The sequence below is a fragment of the Mauremys mutica genome, chromosome 8 (genome assembly GCF_020497125.1).
Source record: "Mauremys mutica isolate MM-2020 ecotype Southern chromosome 8, ASM2049712v1, whole genome shotgun sequence".
NCBI lineage: Eukaryota > Metazoa > Chordata > Testudines > Geoemydidae > Mauremys > Mauremys mutica.
Window position 1 is genome coordinate 81,313,035 of NC_059079.1, and position 27,018 is coordinate 81,340,052.

The 27,018-nt window shown below is 43.2% G+C and overlaps 1 protein-coding gene across 1 annotated transcript in view; it reads left to right on the top strand.

Annotated features, from left to right (window-relative positions):
• The window catches only part of SLIT3 (slit guidance ligand 3), a 768,837-nt gene that overhangs the window by 26,806 nt on the left and 715,013 nt on the right, over window positions 1–27,018 (top strand). The window contains exons 2-3 of the mRNA XM_045026794.1: window positions 13,271–13,342; window positions 17,798–17,869. Of these exons, the coding sequence (XP_044882729.1) occupies window positions 13,271–13,342; window positions 17,798–17,869 (144 nt within the window). The remainder of the gene's footprint in view (window positions 1–13,270; window positions 13,343–17,797; window positions 17,870–27,018) is intronic.

The following is a 27,018-nucleotide window of genomic DNA, read 5'->3' on the forward strand; positions in this document are numbered from 1 at the left end:
AGTATAGAAAAATGTATGTAGCTCTAATGCTATTGGAAGATGTATTATGGCATGCATCATAGAATCTTGGAGACACTTTAAAATATTATTTGCATGTCTGGCTTGAGTTCACTAAATTCTCTTCAAAGAGGAATGTAGGATTAAGCAACTCTGAAGAATTCTTTGTTTGGAGCAGGGTTTGCTCCAATTGCTTTGTTTTGCTGCTTGCAATAAGTATACACATTGTGTGATTTATTTTTCAGCATATTTACCAAATATGTATCAAATTATATAGTTATTAAAACATGGGGGGAGATGTTTATGGGTAAAACATCCTTTAAAGTAACAGATCAGTGGGAGTTTACTTCATTGGTATTCACACAAAATATGCATTTCATGCCATTGCAATCCATGTTTATGTTCCAGCGGAAATCATTCCATTCCATTGTTTGTTTGTTTCTGTTTGCATCAAGTTTCCACAACACCTATATTAAAAGTTAATACTGTTTTTATACTGCCCTGCTTCATATGTTCCATACCAAAAGAAAAATAGATTAACCCAGAGAGTCATAAGAACCAGCAGCCTTTCTAAAATTGGTGTGGGTCACAACCTCAATCTAATCTCCTGTGGGTAAAGATGAGTAGTGGTAACTTATGAACCATGAGAGGACAGCTTGGCTCATGACTGCCAGCTTTCCTGTATCATGAGTTATATGGGATAGTGTTCTCTGAACATGTAACTTCACACAATATTAACAGGGCTCTTGTGCATGCAGGGTGAAATTTAACATAGTGCAAAAGAGTAGCTGGCCCTGAATGCCAGTCAGATGTAGGACTTCTGCCCTGAGGAGATATTCATCCATAATGAGCATATATTTTTCTGCATGAATCTGTGCTTAAAAAATGGAGAACTTGTTAATTATAAAGTAAAAGACTCTTTAGACTTGCAATATAACTTTCCAAGTGTCTTGGAATGGCTTGATTTAAAGAATTTCCATTGAAAGGTACTTTGGTATAACCACTAAAAGACCTGGTGTACAAATTCTAGTGTACATTTCTTTGCCAGTTCAGAAGTATACTGATATATTTGAAAGCCAATGAAGATTAGAGGTTAAGGTTTAGGTTTTTGCAGCTGGAACCTGCTAGTGATCCTACAGTCACCTACCAAGTTTTTTATGACCTTACCGTAGACCTTAGTTCATCCCATGCTTTGCTGCACATTGGGCTATCCACATTTGCCATCCTTGCCTGTCAACTGTCCTTCTCTCCAAATCTTCCCATTTCATGTTGAGGTGCTTGATGTTGTTCAGAACTATTCATTTCCATGTTATTTGCGGTCTTAAGGACGGTATTTGGTAAGCATTCTTTTTCCATTCTCAGCACGTGTCTCAGCCACAGATGTCTTCTTTTGTAGATTATTTGTGAGATGGTGCCTTGTCCAGTAATTTTTCTGACTTCTTCATTCGTCTTCCTATCTCTATATGTTATTCCCAATAGTCTTATCAGACATTTGTGATGAAATGTATCCAGCGTTTGCATATCTTTCTTGGTAAGTTCCCATGTCTCACTGCTATATGTTGTGATGGCGATAACAGTTGCTTTGTGCATGTTCAGTTTTGTTTTGAGGGAGATGTTTTTGAGTTGCCAGATGTTTTTGAGTCTTCCAAATGCAGCATTTGCCTTCCCAATTCTTCTTCTTATTTCCTCGGAGCTAGTACCATCTTGGCAGATGGTACTTCCAAGATAAGTAAAATTGTCCACCTTCTCCAGTTTCTCTTCTTATAGTCCCCATTAACATGACTTTACATTTCTTTGCATTGTATCTCAAACCAATCTTCTCCATTACTACTTTTACTTAGTTTGTGCATTTTTGTAGTCCATTGGCATTTTCACTGATAGGAGTGATGTAATCAGCAAAATATAGATCAAATAGCCTTGAATTGTTCTATTTTAGGCTCTATTACTACAACATGCAACTGAAGAAACAATAAACCTGCAGGAACCTTGCCAAAGCAGTAAAGAAACAATGAAAAAAAGATAAGCAAAATTGGATAGAAAGTAAGGCCTAGTGAAGCTGAAGAAGCAGGGGGGAAAAATGATACAAGAACAGTCTACACAATCCTGAAACAGTTAACAGGATATGGATCAAAATTCAGAAGTGTCCCAGTGAAAGGGAAACAAGGAGAAATTTTGAAAACACAGGAGGAACAAGGAAATAGATGGGTGGAACACTTCAAAGAAGTGCTAAACCAACCAGAACCAATTACAAGACTGGAATTGAACAGTGATAAACCATTAGATCTAGATCTAGATGTATCTGAGGTAAAAATCAAAGAAGAACAAACAAACAAAAAAAAGCATTGCAGAAGCTGAAAAACAACAAGGCACCTGGTTTGGACGGCATTCATCCAGAGATGCTTAAATATGGAGACAAAGACTTGGAATCAGTCATTTGTTTGCTGTGCAACAAAATATGGATGGAGGAGAAAGTGCTGGAAAAATGGATCCTTGGTATCATCATCAAGTTACCAAAAAAAGGTGATCTAAACAATTGTTCAAATTGGAGGAGAGTAACACTTCTGTCTGTCACAGGAAAAATATTAGCGGCAGTCCTCCTGAACAGAATGAAAGGAAAGATGGATACCATTGTATGTGAACAACAATCTGGATTTAGACAAGGGAGATTGGGCACAAATGCTATTTTCACCCTGGGAAGGATTATTAAGAACACCGTTGAATTCCAAGGAAGTCTTGCCATCAATTTTGTGGACTTTCAAAAGGCAATTGATAGTGTAAACGGAGAAAGAATGTGGAAAATTGTGGAACAATATGAGATTCCAACAAAATTAACATTATGAAGGCATTCTATGCCAACTCAAAATGCTACATTAAAATGGAAAATGGATTGAGTAAACCATTCAGCATCAAGACAGGTGTAAGGCAGGGGTGCATCCTGTTTCCTTTTTTGTTTATTCTAGTAATTGATTATGGATTAAAACAATGCTTTTTATAAAGGAAACCTAAAATGCTATTTTCCCACAAATTCCAGTAGCAGATCACTAGCATACAAAGCAGTATTGTTGTATACCATGGATAACAGTGAAAAACTAATTAGATTTGGCTAGCAGGAGTTCATGCCATCTCTTTGGCTTTGTCAGGGGTTCATCACACCTGAATGTCTGTGTTAGCACAAAGTTTCAAGAGCTGCTGTTGAAAGCAAGCAATAAAACAATTGCCATCTGAAATGATAGGTTGGCCTAAATTAACTGAATGGCTCATGAACCCCTGCAATCCTGTTGATGAACCTAATCCAAATTAATAACAAGCTGAAACCAGGAGAGTTTCTTCTGGGCACAGTTGCTTACAAAAAGCTTGCACATCTTTAATGTAGACCTGGCTGAACAATGAACACATTGTTTAAGAAAACAGTCATTTGTCAGCTAAAAGAAAAGTAATGTGACTACTCAATCAGCTCCAATGTCCATGAAAGTCAGTGAATTACAGAGGGAAATTTATCTAGCAGGACAAGAATGCACTGTTGCCTGGCAAGTGATGAAACTCAAGTGCATGAACTGATAAATCACCAACATACGGTAACAAGGATTCTCTGCACCTTGAAGTCTTTAAACCACAAGTTGAGGACTTCAATAGCTCAGACATAGGTCAGGGGTTTGTTACAGGAGTGGGTGGGTGAGATTCTGTGACCTACGTTGTGCAGGAGGTCAGACTAGAAGATCATAATGGTCCCTTTGGACCTTAAAGTCTATGAGTCTAACACAGCTTAAGAATCCCAAAATTACATTGCATAAAGAGAACATTGGTTGCAATGTTCTTCCGCTTTTGCAGTAGAGTGTACAAGACTGACTCTGGGTCAGGGCACTAAGCACTAAATGGTCCATGTGGGCGGTGGGGCTTCTGATTGTTCCTCCCAGTGAAAAGAGCCAAGGCTGCAGGACGAGTTCTGCTCTGGCAGCTGATAGGCAGGAAACTGTGTACAAAGAGAGGAGGCAGAGGTCAGATTGTGATGGAGTAAACAGTCACTTGAGAAGAAGGAAGAAAAAATGCAAGCCCTTGGAGAAGCTGGATTGGAAGCAACTGTAGAATGTTTGGTTGGGATTTGGTTAGGTTTGCCTAACCTCTAGGAGCCTAAACTCCCTAGGTGCCTAAGTTTGCACTGGAAAAGTCCCCATGGCATCTAAATTGCTGTAAGCATGTGCACAGCTGGCTCAGCACCAATATCACTGAGCAGCTTGATGCCTAATTCATGCGTAAGCCCCAGTGAGATTCACAACATAGTAATTTCCCTGTGCTTCTCTCCTGCAGGGTCTGATCCAGTAGACATGCTCACAAGCGGCCGTAGAGCATGTCTGTTGGACAGGGGCGGCTCTAGGCATTTTGCCGCCCCAAGCCCGGCAGGCAGGCTGCCTGCCGCCCTCACGGCGACCAGCAGAGCGCCCCCACTGGCTTGACACCCCAAGCGCACTTGGCGTGCTGGGGCCTGGAGCCGCCCCTGCTGCTGGATCAGGCTCCACACACCACAGCTGGAGGAGGTGATTGTGGTGCCCCCCCCTTTATACCCAATAGCCCAGTGGCTAGGGCTCTCATCTGGGAGGTCGGAGACCAGCATTCAATTTCCTGCTTCACATCAGGTAAAAGGAGGATTTGAACCTGAGTCTCAAACATCCAGAGTGGGAGCTCTGGCCACTGGGATATTGAGCTTAATGTGGGAAGGGCATCGCCTCTACTGCCTCTTCTCATTTTGTCTTGGAAAAAGGGCTGAGCTGACTTAGGTGTCAAACTCCAGGAGAGAGTTTATGGCAGTGAATCCCAACGGAAGGGAGCCACCTCCCTCTGGTCCAGAGTTAGGGTCTGAATCCCGTTTTGAGGAGAGGGGTTTTTGCCACACCCCTTTCCTCAGCACTTCCTTCTGGTATCTTTGGCAGTTTCCCACTACCTGAATCTCCTTTTTAGGCATCTATCTCTCCCCATACACTGTATAGGGAGCCTGGGTGCCTAACTCAGTGCTGTAAATTCCACTTGGTGGCAGGGCAGCTAAAAGTCAGCCTGGGCCCCGTTTTGAATCCCACACTTTGTGCCTGTCCTAGGGAAGAGTGTGGTCCAGCTGTTGGTACTCACTATTCTCGTGGGGGATGGGAGCCTTGGCTATTAGTCCTTAACAAAGTCTTCTGAGTGGGGTCTGGGCCACTATACAATACAGACTCTCTTCTAACTCTGGGATGAGGAGAAGTGTGCTGTTAAAGGAGTGCCAGGAAAAATGGCTCCAGAGAAGAGAGCACTGATGACAGAACCAGGGTTGCCAACTTTCTAATTGCACAAAACCGAACACCCCTGTCCCACCCCGGCCTGGTCCCTTCTCTGAGGCCCCGCCCCCTGCTTGCTCCATTTCCTGCCTCCCTCTGTCGGTCGCTCTCTCCCACCCTCACTCACATTCACTGGGAGGGAGCTCAGAGTTAGGGGAGGAGGTTGGGGTGTGGGAAGGGGGTGAGGGCTCCAGCTGGGGGTACAGGCTCTGGGAGGGTGTTTGGGTGCAGGAGGGGGTGCAGGGTCCTAGCAGTGCTTACCGCGGCTCCCACGAAGTAGCTGCCAGGTCCCTGCAGCCCCTAGGCCCATGGGTGGCCAGGGAAGCTCCGTGTGCTTCCAGGACCCGCACAGAACCAGCAAATAGGGAGCCTGCCTTGGCCCCTGGCCCCTGGTGTGACCGGACTTTTAGTGGCCTGGTCGATGGTGCCGACCGGAGCCGCCAGGGTCCCTTTTTGACCGGGTGTTCCGGTCAAAAACCGGATGCCTGGCAACCCTAGATAGGACCAAGTTGGAGAAGAAGCAGTACCTGGAAAAGGGTATGAATTTGGTCATGAAAGCTGGGGTTTGTCTTGTATAGTGACTTTGGGCTTGCCAGAAAAGGAAAAAGACTTGGTGCACACTGACCAAGGAGAAATTTATGAGGTAATAGCAATGAAGGCAACAAAATATATGCAGGTGAAATAAATACTGATGTCTGTTTTCAGAAATGCTGCATCTCTGGTTTAACACTTCTCACCCTTTTTGTCTTGGCCAGGTCATTCTGGCCTACCAGTGATTACCTTGTGACACAGCTCACTAAGGGGACACTAGTGTATGCTTAGAGGAAGCTGGGTTTGCAGACTTGGGAATTGCAGCCATCCAAGGGGATTTGCTTGGGAAGAGAAGGCTCATTCAACAGACTGAGAACTTATTCTTCCATGTGAGAGAGACAACTAGGACTTATATTGAGGAATAGAGGACCAGCAGGTACTTTTTGTTCTGGAATTGACCTTATCTCATAATTAGCTCAGGCCAGGGTACTCAGTTTGATTTTGCATTAGGTGATCAGAAGGTTGAATTTAAAAAGAGGATAACTACTTGAGACCCTAGGTAAAAGAATACCATCTTTCTGTGGACAGATAGCTCTCTGATTGCAGAGTCACTCGAATCCAGCACTCATACTGGCAGGCAAGATCACAGGCCAGCCAGGAAGAGGATAAAGAAACCCAGTTATGTTGGAAACGTCTCCAGGTAGATTGGTATCTAAAGGAGAGTGGAAGTTTTACAGCTCTGTCACAAGCGGGAAAGATGGAAGCTGGTGGTCAATAACCTCCATATCCAGGGCTTTGGAGCTGTGCTCCGGCTCCACTCCAGCTCCAGACAAAAACCTTTGAAGCTCCACTGCTTCAAAGCTGCTCCGGGCTCTGTTCCAAAGCCCTGTCCATATCAGAGACATTGCTTATTGAGAGAGAAATTTGAAGCACAGAGATTTCTTTACCCTGTTTTTCCTCCTGCAAACAGCTCACAGAATCATAACCCTTTATTGATCCACTTGTAGTCATGGAACTGATGAGATGCTGTTACAAGGTTGTTACCAGGAGGAGGGAGAAAAATTGTTCTTCTTAACCTCTGAGGATAGGGAAAGAAGCAGTGGGCTTAAATTGCAGCAAGGGAGGTTTAAGTTGGACATTAGGAAAAACTTCCTAACTGTCAGGGTGGTTAAGCAATGGAATAAATTGCCTAGGGAGGTGTGGAATCTCCATCATTGGATATTTTTAAAAGCAGGTTAGACAAGGATGGTCTAGATAATACTTACTCCTGCCATGAGTGCAGGGGACTGGACTAGATGACCTCTCGAGGTCCCTTCCAGTCCTATGATTCTATGCTATTACACTGTGATGGGTTAGGTCACAGAGACCCCCTTGGGACTGTCACCTGATGTGCTGAGACTACCTCTGAGCCTGTTTTCTCTGCCAATTTGGGCCTACAGAACCTGTCTTGTTGAGCCAGATATGCTGATCTGCTGCTACATAGACCCAGGGTCTGACCCATGCCCCCAAAGCTGCAGACTTAACTGAAAAGGGCTTAGCAAGTGCTCCTGTGTCTAGCACCCAGACATCCAGCTCCCAATGGATCCAAACCCCAAATGAATCCGTTTTACTCTGTATAAAGCATATACAGGGTAAACTCATAAATTGTCCGCCCTCTATAACACTGATAGAGAGATGTGCACAGCTGTTTGCTCCCCCAGGTATTAGTTATTAACTCTGGGTTCAATAATAAGCAAAAATGATTTTATTAAATGTAAAAAGTAGGATTTAAGTGGTTCCAGGTAATAACAGACAGAACAAAGTAAGTTACCAAGCAAAATAAAACAAAACAGGCAAGTCTAAGCCTAATACATTAGGAAACTGAATACAGGTAAATCTCATCCTCAGAGATGTCCCAATAAGCTTCTTTCACAGACTAGACTCCTTCCTACTCTGGGCCTAATGTTTTTCAGACCAGCATTGTGGTTTATGGCCTGGGTCCAGCAATCACTCACACCCCCATAGTTACAGTCCTTTGTCCCACTTTCTTTCAGGCATTTCTTTGGGGTGGAGAGGCCATCTCTTGAGCCAACTGAAGACAAAATGGAGAGGCTTCCAGGGCCTTTTATATTCTCTCTCTTGTGGGTGGAAACCCCTTTGTTCTTTTGTGCAGAATCACAGCAACAAGATGGAGTTTGTAGCCACCTGGGCAAGTCACACGTCCATGAATGATTCAGCTTTTTGCAGGCCGATGCCACTGTTTACATGTTAGTTTGAACATTCCCAGGAAAGCTCAGATGTGGATTGGCATCTCCCAAAGTCCATTGTCAGTGAAGTGTTTCTTGATAGGACTATTCTCAGTAAGTGCCCATTCTCAAGAAGCTGACCAAATGCTTCACTGAGGCTACTTAGAATCAAACACATTGAGATACAAGTACATAGCCAATATTCATAACTTCAAATACAAAAATGATACACACATACAGACAGCATAATCATAACAAGCAAATTACAACCTTTCTATAGACACCTTACTAGACCTCCTTTGTACAATATTTGGTGCAACTATAGGATCTTGGTTGCAACAATGATTAATACAGTCACAGTTCATGTCAATAATGTCACATTACACCACCTAGCTTTGCTGTTAAACTGTAACGGCTTTAGTACAGGAATCTATTTGGTACAATTTTTCCATCAACGAATATTGTGTATGCTTATAATGCAAAATTTCTACTTAAAAGGTGGGTTATTCCTTTAGTTTGGTAGTAGACCATTTTGACACGTGACATTGGAGTCAATATAATTTGGGCACTACAAAGTATTCATTACACAGATTGTCAAGGAATGTGGTTTCATGTTAGAAATGTGTGGTTTTGTGTGGTCTCTCTGGTGTAATGCTTAAACCATTACAAATCCTGCTAAAATATTATTTGCTTTTGTTGAGGAGTGGATGGACTAGTTTTTTATTGATAAGTGTTGGTTAACATTGATTTCTCCATACACACACATAAACTGACAAAAAATAGGTCCATAGAAATTAATTAACTGAAGTTACAGATACGCAAAGTATGAAAAATGTTGCTTGAGAATCAGAGTTTGACTTAAGGATATTTACTTTTAATCTTTTGTCATGTGATGTGGACAATTTGTGTTAATGGTTATAAAGCATCAGTGTCTACTGTCATAAATAATTCGGACCCCCACCCCATTGTCTAATCTCTGCATAATTTTGGACAATTGTGAACATTTACATTGATAATAATAATAATAATAAAAAAGCTTAACCCAGAATTTAGCATTACTTTTTTCCACTATGAAAGACTTGTTTTTAACCAGGGATTTTGCAAGAGGTTTCTCCTGCATTATCTTTTATGGTCATGATCTCAGACACTAAATGGCTATATGGCTAAATGGCTCTAACTTAAAATCTAACACAGTTTTCAAATAGGATTTCACCTTTTCCACAGAAAGCAGTTTTTATTGGGTTGAAATATATGCTTTTAAATTAGTCTTCTTCCTCTCATAAGAACATAAGAACAGCCATACCGGGTCAGACCAAAGGTCCATCTAGCCCAGTATCTGTCTACCGACAGTGGCCAATGCCAAGTGCCCCAGAAGGAGTGAACCTAACAGGCAATGATCAAGTGATCTCTCTCCTGCCATCCATCTCCATCCTCTGACAAACAGAGGCTAGGGACACCATTCCTTACCCATCCTGGCTAATAGCCATTTATGGACTTAACCACCATGAATTTATCCAGTTCTCTTTTAAACACTGTTATAGTCCTAGCCTTCACAACTTCCTCAGGTAAGGAGTTCCACAAGTTGACTGTGCGCTGCGTGAAGAAGAACTTCCTTTTATTTGTTTTAAACCTGCTGCCTATTAATTTCATTTGGTGACCCCTAGTTCTTGTATTAGAAGAATACTCCCATTGAACCTTCTAAAGGATAAACGATGCAGGTGTTCTTTGGTCAGTTCAAAATTTCATGGCTTCAAGATTGTCCTGCGGTTTACTTCTTATGTTAGAGTATTCTTATACTAGAACAGGGGTGGGCAAATGATGGACCGGGGGCCGTATCTGGCCCTTCAGACGTATTAATCCAGATCTCGAGCTCCCTTCTCCAGCCAGGGAATGGGGTCAGAGGCTTGCCCCACTCCGCTCGTGCCGTGGCTTCACACAGCTCCCAGAAGTAGTGGCATGTTCCCCATCCAGCTCCTATGCATAGGAGCAGCCAGGGGGCTCCACGCACTGCCCTTGGCCCAAGCACCACCCCCTCAGCTCCCATTGGCCAGGAACCGTAGCCAGTGGGAGCTTAAGCGGTGGCGCCTGCATACGGTGCAGAGCTGTCTGGCTGCGCTTCCATGTAGGAGCCAGAGAGGGGACGTGCCGCTTCTTCCAGGAGCTGCTTGAGGTAAGCGCCACCTAGAGCCTGCACCCCGACCCCCTTCCGCGCCCAACCCCCTGTCCCAGCCCAGAGCCCCCTCCCGCACCCTGAACTCCTCATTTCTGGCCCCACCCCAAAGTCCGCACCCCACCCCATACCCCAACCCCAATTTCATGAGCATTCATGGCCCACCATACAATTTCCATACCCAGATGTGGCCCTTGGGCCAAAAAATTTGCCCACCCCTGTACTAGAAGTTGGTCCAATAAAACAGGGGTTCTCAACCTTGTTCTTTCTGAGGCCCCCCAAACATGCTATTAAAAACTTCATGGCCCACCTGTGCCACAATAACTACTTTTCTACATATAAAAGCCAAGGCTGGTGTTAATGGGTAGCAAGCAGGGCAATTGCCCAGGGCTCCATGACACAGGGGGCACCATGAAGCTAAGTTGCTCAGGCTTCTGCGACAGCCCCAGGTGGCAGGGCTCAGGGGCCCAGTCTTCAGCCCCATGCAGTGGGACTTCGGCTTTCTGCCCTGGGCCCCAGGAAGTCTGACACTGGTCCTGCTTGGCGGATCCCATGAAACCAGCTAGCAGCCCCCCAGGGGTCCCCGGACTCCTGGTTGAGAACCACTGCAATAAAAGATATTACCTCAACCACCTTGTCTCTTCTCGTATTAATACAGAAAAGAAGATACTTTGTTTGCATTTTTTCATCTCAGGAGTCATTCTTAGGAGAAACTAGGGAGAATTCTGATCCCCCAAAGCTGGAGTTTCTCTGCCACAAATTGACTTCTGTCAGTGCAAGGATCTGGTTGCCCTGTTTTCTTAAGAGAGCCTGATATGCTAGGATTGTGGGAAACTTGCACACTAGGTAGGAGTTAAAGAATGACCCATAACATTTATGTATTTAACCAACCATATCTAGACACTGTTCTCCATCCCTATCTTAATTTCTTTCATAAAAACTCAACAGCAATGGAGAATTGTGTACGCTGTTCATGAAGTACATTAAGATATTCTATTCAGGGTGGTAGCCATGTTAGTCTGTATCCAGGGCCGGTGCTTCCATTTAGGCGACCTAGGCGGTCACCCAGGGCACCAGGATTTGGGGGGGTGGCATTTTGCCGCCCTTGGCGGCAATTCGGCAACGGGGGGGGTCCTTCCGCGCTCTGGGTCTTCTGTGGCAATTCTGCGGCAGGTCCTTCACTCGCTCCGGGACCTGCCGCCGAAGTGCCCTGAAGACCGGGAGCGTGTAAGGACCCCCCGCCTTGGGCACCAAAAACCCTGGCGCTGCTCCTGTCTGTATCAGCAAAAAGAACGAGGAATACTTGTGGCACCTTAGGCCTGGTCTACACTGGGGGGGGGTTCGAACTAAGGTACGCAAGTTCAGCTACGCGAATAGCGTAGCTGAACTCGAACTACCTTAGTTCGAACTACTTACCCATCCTGACGGTGCGGGATTGAAATCCGCGTCTCCCCCGTCGACTCCGCCACCACCGTTGGCGGCGGTGGAGTTCCGGAGTCGACGGGAGCGCGTTCGGAGTTCGATATATATCATGTCTAGATGAGACGCGATATATCGAACTCCGAGAAGTCGATCGCTACCCGCCGACCCGGGCGGGTAGTATGGACGTACCCTTAGAGACTAACAAATTTAGTGGAGTGGAGCGGGGACTGGAAGAGGCGGGCCTGGAGCATCCCCTGGCAAAGTTGGCGCCTGTTCTTCTGGGGGGAAGCTGCCGCTGCTGCTGCACAAGGTGCTTCCTATCGTCCTTGCCTGCAGCGGGCTATACCTGTGTGGGGTAAGCCAGGGGCACTTCCCAACCACGGTACTGTACAGTATATAATGCTTTTGTCTGCCTCCCCAAAATTTCCTTGGAACCTAACTCCCCGCATTTACATGAAATCTTATGGGAAAATTGGATTAGTTTAACATCATTTTCCTTAAAGTTGCATTTTCAGGAACATAACTACAACGTTAAGTGAGGAGTTACTGTAGCTTGCAAACAGAGGTATGAGGCAGCTGCCTGTCTGGATAAAAGTACAGGGCAGATGGGGCCGCGAAGAACACTGTATGGGAAGCTGTAGCTAGTATGATTTGAAAGCCAGTGCTGCTTTCATCTCAGGGAGAGATGGGCCGGAGAGAATGTCTGAGGAGCCCCAAGGAGCACACTAAGGCTTTTGCTTTATAAGACTGCCCACAAGGGCTTTGGGAGAAATGAAGCTGCAATTAGATGATGGTGGTGTGAGCCTTTGTACCTTTCCATTCTGCTAGCCCTGTTAAATTCTACTACTTTCAGTAACTGCAAGTGTTGCATGGGACTCTGCCAAAGCTAGAGTCAGATCAGTGTTTAGAGTAGCTACCGTGTGGCTTCTTGACTTTTTGGCAAACAGAGCACACTACCAAGAGTGGCTAGTGCACGCAACCACTGAGTGAATCCATGGAGTGGGATCAGGTACAGTGTAGTGACTCGTTGTTAAAACTACTCCAGCTCTTTAGAAAATCCCAGCCTAAGGGAGTTAAACACCCACCTCCTATTGAAGTGCAATGTGGTTAAGGTGCATTGAAAATCCCACTCTTTTCTCTTCCTCCCCATCTCTCCCAAAATACTTAGTTACAAGTAACATCACTGGGGGGAAGCAAAATTCATCAGTATTAGTAAATCTTTACTCATTTTATATACTCATACTCATTTTAGATTTTAATAGGAAAACTAATTGTACAATTTTGAGTGCTGATAAACCAGTGATTCTCAAACTTTTGTACTGGTGAACCCTTTCACTTAGCAAGCCTCTGAGTGCAACCCACCCCTTATAAATTAAAAACACTTTTAAATTTATTTAACACCATTATAAAGGCTGGAGGCAAAGTAGGGTTTAGGGTGTAAGCTGACAGCTTGCAACCTCCCATGTAATAACCTTGTGACCCCCTGAGGGGTCCCGGCCCCCAGTTTGAGAACCCCTGTGACAAACAAATGCCCAGGTGAACAAGTTGCATTCTCTTCAAACAGAGTTTTGTGCGGCTACTAAAGTGCCTGAACGTGAATTTCTGTTTTCTTTTCTTTGCAGGGACTTAGACAGAAATAATATCTCAAGAATCACCAAGATGGACTTTACTGGGCTGAAGAATCTTCGTGTCTTGTGAGTATAAAACTAGCTTGGCCTTCAAAATGCTACATTGGACCATTAGCCTCCAAAAATAAGCGCCTGGAAAGATGTGTGCTGCTGATTCTCTATGTACTGTAGAATTATTTTACATCTTCTAGTCGAGAAATAGCATCCACATCAGACACCCTGTACAGTTTCCATAACTAAAGCATTAATTATAGCTTTATGCCGTGCCTTAGTACAAGAGAACACTGATTTTAAATTATTTGGAGTTTATATTTCGTTGGTGTTTTTCTGCTTGGCTTTTAATCAACATTGTGATTAAAACTTTTCTTTTTGCACTGTAGAATGAATTGTACTTCAGTTAAACCAATTTATCACTCTTAAACCACTGTTAAATGGATCTTTCCATTTTGGGATGGTTTAGGGTGTATTCCCATACAGAACATATGGCAGCTGCCAGGTAACTTTGAGTTGACTAAGGAATAGTTGACAGTTGTAAGGAAACAGTCCATACCTCCTGGCTGAATGTAAATGATTAAAAACAATAGTCACTGCTGTCACTTGTAGCAGCTGCGGGTCCAATCATATTCCTGAAAAGAAATGATCAGTCGAAGGGGTAGAAATTATTTTCCATAGCTCCATATTAAGACTGAACTGTTACAAAAGGCCAGTGTTCTATTTTGCATGATGTGAAACTTTTAAATTATCACCATTAACTTAATTTGCTTTCATTTAAGTTTGCTACAAAGGATTTATAGTGTAATTATTCACAAATATTTATTTCTAGAGGAAAAAATAAATTGGGCAGCAGGGTCTAAAAGTACAAATGTTGGTGATTTGAGTTTTCAAAACCAGCATGTCACTGCTGCTGACGTAGTTGCATTACTGGGAGATATATATAAATAGTTCGGATGAGATGGAAGTGTGCATAACTGGAGAGAACTTAGTAGAGGAATCACACAGCAATGAAGTATAATTGGATAAGAGTGGGAAAAGTGCCCCTGCCATTCAACTTTGGACTTTGAAAAAGTATAGTAAATTGTCATTTTGTTAGATCTATGACTCTGGCTGGGACCAAAGAGAAGTAATGAAATCCTGAACCTGAAGTCCTTCCTGCCACATTCCCTGCTCCTCCCCCCCGAATATTTCCAAACTTTTCAGGATAGCTGGGAAGCACTTAAAATCTAATGGACACTATTTTTTCCCCCAAGATTTCCCAACCAGATTTGCAGAGCTAAATCCAGATAATCTGGATAAACTTCGGATTAATAAAACTTTTGCGGTCAGATAATGAAGTTATTATCCAGATCAGAGCTTTGCCGAAACGGAGGTGTGAATCCAGTATTTGCATGTATAGTCACTAATGCAAATGCCAATAGTTTGTGGTCCATGTCTTAGTAAAACATAAATAATGGAGGGGAGGTATATAAGCCACAAATTGATGCAGAAGTTAGTGAAAGTGGTTCAGTGAAGTTTGAAGACAACTTGTATGGGCCTTTCCCAATGACTGTTGATTAAATAGTAAGATTACCGTTGATTTTATGCTATGTTTAAACTTCTCTTTTGTCATTAAAACTTTTGTTGGTTGGGGTGTGAGATGCGGCTACATGGCATACCATATAGTTACACAGCAGTGTAGACATAGCCTTAGTCTCGGTTAGGTTTAGATTGGGCGCTATATGAATCAAGATCATAGGGGCACTGTGGCATTGCAAAGTTGCAACTGGAGTTGAGCAGTATTAATAACCAGACCAGTCTTATTAGTGAGTTCATATTTGGTTTTCTTTAACTGGCTTGCTGATTTTTTTTTTTCTTGGAAGGTAACGTTAATGTTAATGACAGGTTTCAGAGTAGCAGCCGTGTTAGTCTGTATCCGCAAAAAGAACAAGAGTACTTGTGGCACCTTAGAGTCTAACAAATTTATTTGAGCATAAGCTTTCGTGGGCTACAGCATCCGAAGAAGTGGGCTGTAGCCCACGAAAGCTTATGCTCAAATAAATTTGTTAGTCTCTAAGCTGCCACAAGTACTCCTGTTCTTTTTGTTAATGTATTATATAGAGGAAAAATTCAGTACCCAGCTTCTGTTGGCTGGGCATTGTATAATTCCATGTGTCCCAAACTAACGGGAGAACAGCAATTCCATATTGTGTCCCATTTAGCTCACAAGAAGTCTATAAGCTAGTTTATTGCCCTCAAGCAAAAGCCCTATAAAGTGACCAGTAACAAAAACCACTTGTGCTTAGCATTGCACAAAAGAGGAGGTCAGAGGTGGTTTTCCCACTCTCTCTTTCCCCAAATAAGCACCTGTGAGAAGTGTAGGTTTAGGTAAGTTAAAAGTGAAAGTGAGGGAAAATCTTCCTATTTCACCCACTTGCCCTCTGTAGCTAACACACTACTTTTACACCACCTTTTGTACAATTATCTTAGTCCTTAAAGTCCTACAAGATGCTAGGAGATAAATAGAGCATGAACTTTCTAACACTGTGAATTAATGGGCAGATGCTTAATATGGTTGTGATGAAAATACAAATATCTTCCACTGTTCCTTCAAAACATATGGCATAAACTCTTATAACTATTCTACAACTAAATAAAAAAAAGGTCAAATTTATTAGAAGACTTACTTCCCTGCTTTGTTGACTTCGCCTGCAGGATGAGACTACTACAGCAAGACTTTTCTGCTGCTTGGAGCCATATAAAGTTTGTTGGCTTATATCCCAGCTCTCACTATTTCTATGGGGGTCCTTATTAAAATAACATTTATTGACATGGCAGTGTGACTATTGGTAAATGTTTCTTTTGCTGACTGCTATGCTATGTGTACTGTTCAAAATATCGGGTAAATTGTACCATATGAGTTATTCATGTTAAATACAGTTAAAATCTGGCATAATCTATGTTACGTGTGTGTGTGTGTGTGTGTGTGTGTGTGTGTGTACGCGTGTAGTTGGATTCAAACTACTTGGAGTGGAGACCCCCCCCACCCGGAACGACACTTTGGAGAGGCAGGAATTCACCCAGCATGCACTTCAACACCTTTCTCAGTGACTATCAATCACACTGATCAGCAAACACAGGCCAAATGCCCCTAGCATCCAGTCCATCAGTCACCGATCAAGGTGCTGCCTTTCCTGTGGGCTCTGGCTGATGATCACGTGTGGTGCAAGCTCATAATGACCACAGAGACCAACTGCTCCATGGGCCTGCCCCGCAGTCCTGAGCTCAGATTGTTGGCATGCTGTGCCCCTGCAACAGCCACTTGTGCCCTGTCTGCCCACACAGTCCCTTCTCCAATGGCAGTTCCGTCCTCCAATTGGTAAGGAGCTGGTGGCAGGCAATGGCACTGGAAAAATGTGTATCGTGGGGGTGCTGAGAGCCATTGAACCAAACTGTAAACCCAGTATATGAAGAAAACCACTTCAAGCCAAGGGGTGTGGCAAGAAATATGGTGGCAGGAAATATAGGCAGGATTCCCTGCCAGCCCTCTAGCCAGTCGGCTCCGTGAGGCGTGGAGAAGCCCTCTTCTCTTGTCTCCCCATCCCCTAGCTAATCCAAGTGCCAGGGCCATGTGTCACAGCACTGCAGATCATATCTGGAGTGGGGGCTTCACTTACCTGTCAGTTAGTCTCCCCCCCCCCAGTACAACACTCAGTGATAAATTTCAGGATTTCCGTGGGATTCCACGTAATGGTAAATAAAGACTATTCCAGGCATTTCTACTTGCCTCCAATCTCTTCAGCTGATTCATCCCCACCTATGCCCTGTCTCATGGGAGGAAATGAGAGACAAGCATGTGAAAAAGGGACAGATTGCCTGAGCACTTCCCTTGGTAGCTTTTCCCATTCCCTGTGATGCAGACTGACTGTCTTCAGTGGTCACAGACAGCTGGCACTCCTGCACCCTTGGAGAAGTCTCACTGAATAGGAACTGCTCAGTAACTTCCGAAGGAGTCTGAAATCCCATGCAGATGCTTATGTACATGCACTTTATCACTTAATGCTTTGTCTGGATTATTTACCCTGCATTAATCTTCTGATGTTGACTATGGGCTTCCAGCCTTACTTACACTGAATAAAATTAAAATGATTGGAAGTGCGAAGAGTAAAGTACTAAGGGGGCAGAATCAGGCCTATAATAAACTAATTGCAAAATTTTAATGGGTTTTGGCTATAAAAACTAAAAGCCAATAATGTGGTTACTAGCCCTGGTAATCAGGATGCAGTTTACATCCATGCAAAAACTACCAGTGATATGTATTTTGGACTGTAAATTTTATCTTCTGATGGTGGTAGAAGTGATCATGGAAAAAAACACTGCCATTCTGTAGAGGGGGCTTTCACCAGTCTGTCACTATCACTGTCATTGGTGTTGCTGTGAACGGCACTTTAAATCAAGCAGCGTGTAGAGAAGTGGGAGAATAAAATATTGTCTGTACAAGGCATTCTATTAAATTATCATTGTCAACTGGTATTTCTTTAATTATAGGCATTTGGAAGAAAATCAAATCAGTATGATAGAGCGTGGAGCATTTCAGGATCTAAAGCAACTCGAACGGCTGTAAGTATGTTTTTTGCATACATGTTGACTTCAAGAACTAAAGATTTTTCTGCCTTATTTTCTGCATCCTTTTTATTGTGTTTATATAATGACATAGAAATAATGTGGCTAGAATGAACAAAACACTTGACATTAATTTGAGTTAAGAATAGTTTAAAACAGAGCTGAGTTTTAGATTAAAACCTTGGTATCCATGATTTATTGTAATTCAGAATGATATTAACAATAATTTGTTAAGAAAACTGTAACCACCAATAAATAATTTATATTATAGCTAGCCACTGAGGCAAAGTTAGTCAGGTCTAAATTTTATCTCACTTTGTTTTCTGATGTTCTCAGGATGACTTCTCTAATCTAATTAGATTAGTGGTGATGGATTGTCTTAATAGCCAGCACTATTGGGAATTGCCATAGTATAAATGCCCTGCACTTCCATATTAGAATAGAACTCCTTGTGTCAGATTATCTATACAGCTACATTTGCTTTATACTAATTTAATGGCACTGATATTGGTGGAGTCCCAGAGGTCTAAAATTGGACTTTGAGTAGAAAATAAGGCCCTTGGTTTGCTGCTTTTGTTAGTGATTTAAATAAAATGGATCTAAAAGATTTAGATAATCTTAAATCCATCATTTACAAGGCCACTGGCCATGTATTATAATATATAACAGGGTCTGTGTAGAATTCTATGCATGAAGGTAACCCCAATCTCATTTTTTTTGGTTGAGTGGGTCTGCTGTTGTATAACAGTGCATAGAGTGGGAAAACACCTCTGTCAAAATTGGCATGGAGAGTAGTTAATTTTGTGTACATACGTAGAACAAAGAAGTCTGCTGTGCTAAAGCAACTGAGGCCTTGCCTTAATTATTGACAAGTGAGTTGCTTTTTTACCCATTGACTTAACTTTTGACAACTCAGGATTCACTCTTATAAGAGAAATGTATAGTTTGTCTTTGGTTACAAAACTGTGCTTGAAATTGAAATGATGAAGTTAAGATTCACATTGAGATTGTAATCTGCTCCTTAGAAAAACAGATCTTGAAATATAAAACACTGTTAAGGATACAAAGGTGGTGATTTTGTATGTTGTGTTCATGGAAATGTCTGGGAAGTAGCAGATAGTAACAAAGTTACTTACAAAATAATAAGTGCATAATCTGACACACTAAATGACGATTGTTTTAGCTAAAGTTTGTTCTTCTAGAAAGAAAATGTCAGCACTAAGTCTTGAAGTTTTACATCCATTCTATGTGATTTAATGGAATAACTTCCTTCTCCCCTCTTTCCCCATTATTTGTTTATTTCTTTAAATAATTCCTCATCTACCTAAAAGGAGCATTTGGGAAAAATACTAGGAGAATACTTAAATGGATTAGCATAACCAGGAAGCTCATCTTTCTTTATGTTGTATGTTTTCGTTTGTGTGAAACCAGAAATAAAAAATGGGATTCTTCTACTAGTAACTGCTAAAGTACCGTATATATTTGTTCATTAGCCTGTTCGTTTATAAGCCGACCCCCCAAAATGGATAGGTAAGAATAGCAAAAACTGTATGACCTTTTCATAAGCCGACCTTATATTTCAGGGGTTGGAAAACTTTGGCTCCCGGCCCGTCAGGGTAAGCCACTGGCAGGTCGGGACGTTTTGTTTATGCCACTTCCCGCAGCTCCCATTGGCTGGGAACGGCGAACTGCCTCCACAGGGAGCTGAGGGACTCCATACCTGCAGATGCTCCAGGTAAACAAAATGACAAGGTATTAGATATTCAATTCAGTGATTCCATAGAGTTTAAAATCATCAAATTTTGGTGTAGACCCATTTATAAGCTGACTCCCGCTCTTTGATGAGTCAATTTTTTACCAAAAATATTCTGCTTATGAACAAGTATATACAATATGTGATATCTGAATGCCTCCCTTAAATTTTCTCTCTGTAAACTCTTAAGTTGGCCTGCTATGTACTGTATACTCTATGTCGTACATACGCTGTATCTTTCCTTGCTTTTAGGATTACTTGTCATTAAAATATTTCCTAAATGATGTACTTTGAATTAGAGATTGGGAAACTCACAACTTTTTGGTAGTGCACCTCAAGTCATTTTATAGGAGATGACTATAAATCTAATCTTTTGCTATGAATCAGTGTGCTTTGGAGAAGGAATTGTGGAAAGCCTGGCATAACTTGTAAGGGCTAAATTGCAACATTTTAGGCAATATAAAAACTATTTTATTAACTATTGTCAAGCACCACAAAATGTTAATTCAGAAAATATGATGGCTGAATTAAAAAAAAAAAGCTGGCTTTTTTCCATTTAATTTATTTCAAATAAATAAAAATTTCACTTACACTGCTGCAGGCTTTGGAATAAAGTTGGCTTTTGATCTCTTAAAGTGGATGCAAAAGTAATCATTTGCTTTTTTAACAAAGCAGCTGCAGTGGGTCAAACTTTTAAAAACTTGAGTAATTTTGTTCCTGGCAAAATATTGTACATTACATTTTCTTATTCGAAATTGCATTGGAAATATATTGCTTTTTTTTACAGTAGTGATCATTCAAAGGGTATTAACCCTAAATTAATATTATTTTCTCTTAATGTAGTTGAACTTGTCTAGACATCAAAGCAAAAGCCTCATTATTAACTAAAAATATGGACAGAGTTTTCTTTGTGAAATTTATTGCCTGTGATGTCTTTCCCCCTCCTTTAAATCAGTCTAAAACTATAAAACGAAATGTCTGTGTAGGTTCCAGTTATTGATGTCAAAAACATACTTGTTGACAACTTTCCAATTGTTTTACTTTTACCATTAGCATCTCTAAAAACTTAGCTTTACTGATTGAATGGATGCTAGTTTTTGCAACACAAGCAGAGCCTCCAAAGGGCAAATTTCTGTCAAAAATTGTGGCAGATGAGGAAAGCGTGAGGCTGACTTAAGCACTGAATTCAAGTCACAACATGAGTAGCTGCAGTGCAGATTTAGTAATTAAAATGATATTGCAGACAGTAACTAGGTTTTGATAATATCCGTTAGATATGGAAACCCGCATGCAACAAGGAGTCTGCAAGCTATCTTCTGCACTTCCTACGTTCTTTAAGGGTCTTACTTTCTCTATCGCTGAGCACCTATAACTCCAATTCAGTTAAGTTCAATGGGAGCTACCGGTCTTCAGCACATCAAAAAAGCAGGCTTTATTTAGTGGTTTTACAACATGGATTAGTTTTTATAACGTTGCCACCTTCTAAGCTTTTCTAAGCCAGAACTAAAAGAGTCAATTTCTGTGGTGGCTAAGCATCAAAAGAAAAAATGGTTTAAACAAAACACATGTAAAACTAATGTGTGCAGTTAGTCTGCCTTACTTAAATGTTTGTTCTTCTGCAGCTGTAGGTCCAATCCTGCAACCTACTCTGCATAGGCCAACTCCACATTTGTGCAGTACCCAATGGAAGTTAAGAGTCTCCATGCGTGTTTAGGGATGCCCTGAAACAGCATTAGTATAAGGCCTGGTCTACACTACGATTTTAGGTCGAATTTAGCAGCATTACCTTGATTTAACTCTGCACCCGTCCACACGACAAAGCCCTTTTTTTCGACTTAAAGGGCTCTTAAAATCAATTTCTTTACTCCACCCCCGGCAAGGGGATTAGTGCTGTAATCGGCCTTGCCAGGTCGAATTTGGGGTAGTGTGGATGCAATTCGACGGTATTGGCCTCCGGGAGCTATACCAGAGTGCTCCATTGTGACCGCTCCGAACAGCGCTCTTAACTCAGATGCACTGGCCAGGTAGACAGGAAAAGTTCCACGAACTTTTGAATTTCATTTCCTGTTTGGCCAGCGTGGCGAGCTGATCAGCACAGGTGACCATGGAGTCCCAGAATCGCAAAAGAGCTCCAGCATGGACCAAACGGGAGGTACGAGATCTGATCGCTGTATGGGGAGACGAATCCTTGCTAGCTGAATTCCATTCCAGTAAACGAAATGCCAAAACATTTGAAAAAATCTCTGAGGGCATGAAGGACAGAGGCTATAACAGGGACTCGCAGCAGTGCCGTGTGAAAATTAAGGAGCTCAGGCAAGCCTACCAAAAAACCAGAAAGGCAAACGGCCGCTCTGGGTCACAGCCCCAAACATGCTGCTTCTGTGATGAGCTGCATGCCATTCTAGGGGGTGCAGCCACCAGTACCCCAACCCTGTGCTTTGACTCCGTCAGTGGAGTAGAACGCAACATGGAAGCGGGTTTTGGGGACGAGGAAGATAGCTCACCGCAAGGAAGCGGAGAAACCAGTTTCACCAACAGCCAGGATCTGTTTCTCACGGTGGAACTGGAGCCAGTACCCCCCAAACCCACCCAAGGTGGGCTCCCGGACCCTGAAGGCGGAGAAGAGACCTCTGGTGAGTGTACCTTTGTAAATATTATACATGGTTTAAAAGCAAGCGTGTTTAATGATTAATTTGCCTTGGCGTTCACGGCCAGTACAGCTACTGGAAAAGTCTGTTAACGTGTCTGGGGATGGAGCGGAAATCCTCCAGGGACATCTCCATAAAGCTCTCCTGGAGGTACTCCCAAAGCCTTTGCAAAAGGTTTCTGGGGAGAGCACCCTTATTCCATCCTCCATGGTAGGACACTTTACCACGCCAGGCCAGTAGCACGTAGTTGGGAATCATTGTAGAACAAAGCATTGCGGTGTATGGTCCCGGTGTTTGCTGGCATTCAAACAACATCCGTTCTTTATGTGTTATCCTCATGAGAGTGATATCGTTCATGGTCACCTGGTTGAAATAGGGTAGTTTTATTTAGCGGACATTCAGAGGTGCCTGTTCTTGCTGGGATGTTTGCCTGTGGCTGAACAGAAATGTTTCCCGCTGTTAGCCACGCGGTGGGGGGAGGGGTGAAGCCATCATCTCAGAGAATTGGACATGTGTGGGGGGGTTAGTTGGTTTTGTGTTGCATGTTAACCCGGAAACCGCAGCCCCTCCTTTTAAATTGCCAGCCCATTTTAAATGGCCAACCCAATGGGTGCTTGGTATGGGAAATGAGGGCGCTGCTGTTTGAAACCATTCCCACATGTTATGAAGGTTAAAGATGCCAAAAGACTGTGGCTTACCATGTCTGCCCGCAAGCCAAATTCTGTTGCCCCACCCTGTGTGAGTGATCTCTCACACCAAACTGGCATACCCTCAATAAGAGGCAAAATGCAACCTTGTAACGAAAGCACATGTGCTATGTAATGTTAACAGCAAGGTTTACCATGAAAGAGTGTACCCATTGGTCTATAAAATGTGTCTTTGTAACTACCACTCTCCCTTTTTTTTCCCTCCACCAGCTGCATATGTTTCTCCTTCACAGAGGCTAGCGAAGATTAGAAGGTGAAAAAAACGCACTCGGGATGAAATGTTCTCTGAGCTCATGCTGTCCTCTCACACTGACAGAGCACAGCGGAATGCGTGGAGGCAGACAATGTCAGAGTGCAGGAAAGCGCAATATGAATGTGAGGAGAGGTGGCGGGCTGAAGAGAGTAAGTGGCAGGCTGAAGATGATTGGTGGCGTCAGCTTGCTGACAGAAGGCAGGAGTCAATGCTCAGGCTGCTGGAGGATCAAACTTATATGCTCCAGCATATGGTTGAGCTGCAGGAAAGGCAGCAGGAGCACAGACCGCCGCTACAGCCCCTGTGTAACCTCCTCCCCAAGTTCCATAGCTTCCTCACCCAGACATCCAAGAACGTGGTGGGGGGGCCTCCGGCCACCCAGCCACTCTACCCCAGAGGATTACCCAAGCAACAGAATGCTGGCTTTCAATAAGTTTTTAAGTTTTAAAGTGCAGAGAGGCCTTGTGCTTCCCTCCTCCCCCACTTCACCCGGTGCTTCCCTGCTCCTCTATCCCTCCTGGGCTACCTTGGCAGTTATCCCCCTATTTGTGTGATGAATTAATAAAAAATGCATGAATGTGAAGGAACAATGACTTTATTGCCTCTGCAAGTGGTGATTGAAGGGGGAGGGGACAGTGTTAGCTTACAGGGAAGTAGAGTGAACCAAGGGAGGGGGAGGAGTTCATCAAGGAGAAACAAACAGAACTTTCACACCATAGCCGGGCCAGTTATGAAACTGGTTTTCAAAGCTTCTCTGATACGCAGCATGCCCTCCTGTACTCTTCTAACCGCTCTGATGTCTGGCTGCGCGTAATCAGTGGCCAGGTGATTTGCCTCAACCTCCCACCCCACCATAAACATCTCCCCCTCACTCTCACAGATATTGTGGAGCGCACAGCAAGCCGTAATAACAATGGGAATATTGGTTTCGTTGAGGTATATCTGAGTCAGTAAACTGTGCCAGAGCACTTTTAAACGTCCAAATGCACATTATACCACCATTCTGCACTTGCTCAGCCTATAGTCGAACAGCTGCTGACTACTGTTCAGGCCGTCTGTGTACGGCTTCACGAGCCATGGCATTAAGGGGTATGCTGGGTCCCCAAGGATAACTATAGGCATTTCAACATCCCCGACGGTTATTTTCTGGTCTGGGAAGAAAGTCCCTTCCTACAGCTTTTGAAACAGACTTGAGTTCCTGAAGATGTGAGTGTCATGTACCTTTCCCGGCCATCCCACATTGATGTTGGTGAAACGTCCCTTGTGATCCACGAGTGCTTGCAGCAGCACTGAAAAGTACCCCTTTCGGTTTATGTACTCGCTGGCTTGGTGCTCTGGTGCCAAGATAGGTTTCTGTCTATTGCCCCACCACAGTTAGGGAATCCCATTGCAGCAAAGCCATCCACTATGGCCTGCATATTTCCCAGAGTCACTACCCTTGATATCAGCAGCTCTTTGGTTGCGCTGTCTACTTGGATCACAGCAGCCCCCACAGTAGATTTGCCCACTCCAAATTGATGCCCAACTGACCGGTAGCTATCTGGTGTTGCAAGCTTCCACAAGGCTATCGCCACTCGCTTCTCAACTGTGAGGTCTGCTCTCGGTATCCTGGTGCTTCAAGGCAGGGGAAAGCAAGTCACAAAGTTCCATGAAAGTGCCCTTACGCATGCGAAAGTTTCGCAGCCACTGGGAATCGTCCCAGACCTGTAACACTATGCAATCCCACCAGTCGGTGCTTGTTTTTTGGTCCCAGAATTGGCGTTCCACGCCATGAACCTGCCCAATTAACACCATGATGTGCACATTGCTGGGGCCCGTACTTTGTGAGAAGTTTATGTCCATGTCCTCATCACTCTCGTCACCGTGCTGCCGTCGCCTCCTCACCTGGTTTCGCTCTTGCAGGTTCTGGTTCTGCATATCCTGCTGGATAATGCGCGTGGTGTTTACAGTTCTCATAATTGCCGCAGTGATCTGAGCGGGCTCCATGTTCCCAGTGCTATGGCGTATGTGCTGAAAAAAGGCGCGAAACGATTGTCTGCCGTTGCTCTGATGGAGGGAGGGGCAACTGACAACATGGCTTACAGGGTTGGCTTACAGGGAATTAATATCAACAAAGGGGGTGGCTTTGCATCAAGGAGAAACACAAACAACTGTCATACAGAATGGCCCCCTCAAGGATTGAACTCAAAACCCTGGGTTTAGCAGGCCATTGATTTCACGGAGGGAGGGAGAGAGAGACGGGGGAGCAAATGAATACAAAACAAATCTGGTCTATTTCTTGTTTTGATCCACTCCATCTATCTTATACATGTTAGGCTGGCAGCAAACGGTGCAGTACGACTGCTAGCCATCGTCATCTCCTGGCTGCTCACCAGAAGACAGTGCAGTACGACTGCTGGCAGGACTGAGTCTCCATGAGATGAAACTTGAAAAGGGAATGACCTGACTGAGTCACTCCCATGTCTGCCCAGGTGCCCCTGACCGACCTCACCGAGGTCAGCTAAAAGAGCACCCAGGAGTATGACTACAATGGCTACCAATTGTAATGCACCGTCTGCTGTCAAAAGGCACTGAGCTGCTGCTGTGTAGCAATGCAGTACCACGTCTGCCAGTACCCAGGAGACATACGGTAACGGTGAGCTGAGTGGGCTCCATGCTTGCCGTGGTATGGTGTCTGCACAGGTAACCCAGGAAAAAAGGCGCAAAACACACACAATTGACTGTATAAAAACGATTTATAAAAAACCGACTTCTATAAATTTGACCTAATTTCATAGTGTAGACATACCCTAAGTTGTCTATCAGGTTTGAGTGCTACTGCTATTGCTGTCATACTCTTTGTAGAACAGATGTACAGTACGATCTTCCAAAATGTGTGATGAACTTATGTCAGCTAAAGGACTTCATGTGTCAGGCCTTATGAATAGTAGGAGTGTTCAGTAAGTATTTAAGTAGTTATGAATATAGCTGAAAGAATTTGGAGTGCCCTTCAGGAATCTTCTAAATGATACCCCAGGGTTCAGCTCACTTGGCTAGTAGTGCTATAACCATTTTAAGGTAACTGCTTTACCTTTTGGTATATGGAATATCTCAGAAGACAGTGTCACTTGCTTAGTAATTTCCGGCTCCTTTATATTACAGCCCTATCCCTTAATTCAATTTATGTTTCGTTGTATAAAATGAAATTATGTAGTCAACTGTTATTCATGCTAGTTTTATGTAGGGCTAATTATTGGACTGTAAAACATGACTAACATTGCTGATGGAAAGCTTGGAGAAGCAGAGATTTTTGCTTCAGTACTTTTTGTATGTCGCTAAGGAAAATTAAAAAGATGTGTTCTGAGAATGCAAACATGAACTAAACATGCTCCAATGAGCATGGCATTGTTTAAAGAGAGTAATTCACAAGATATAATCTTGGGTACAATTTGTAAGAAACTTATTTCAGTCAAACCTTCTAAAATTGCCATGGCATGAACTCCAGCCCTTTCTTAACGAAAGAGATATTTGGAGAGTGTTGAGCATGTGAAGTGCCATATAAATGCTATGGATGCTTCAAGTTTTAGAAAGATGCTTCACCTTTTTCTACAGTGGAGAACAGGAAACGTAGTGTTCTGCAGAGTGCTCTTTAATCAGCAATACTGGTAGCCAATGAGGGGCCAATAAATATTTGTATACCTCTTTTTAAGCTAATTTGGTGTAATTAAGAGATCAAAAGTAAAATCCTCCACTGAGGAGTATCCTAGAGATTTGTGATCCTTCCTGAAGGTCAGATTAACAACTCC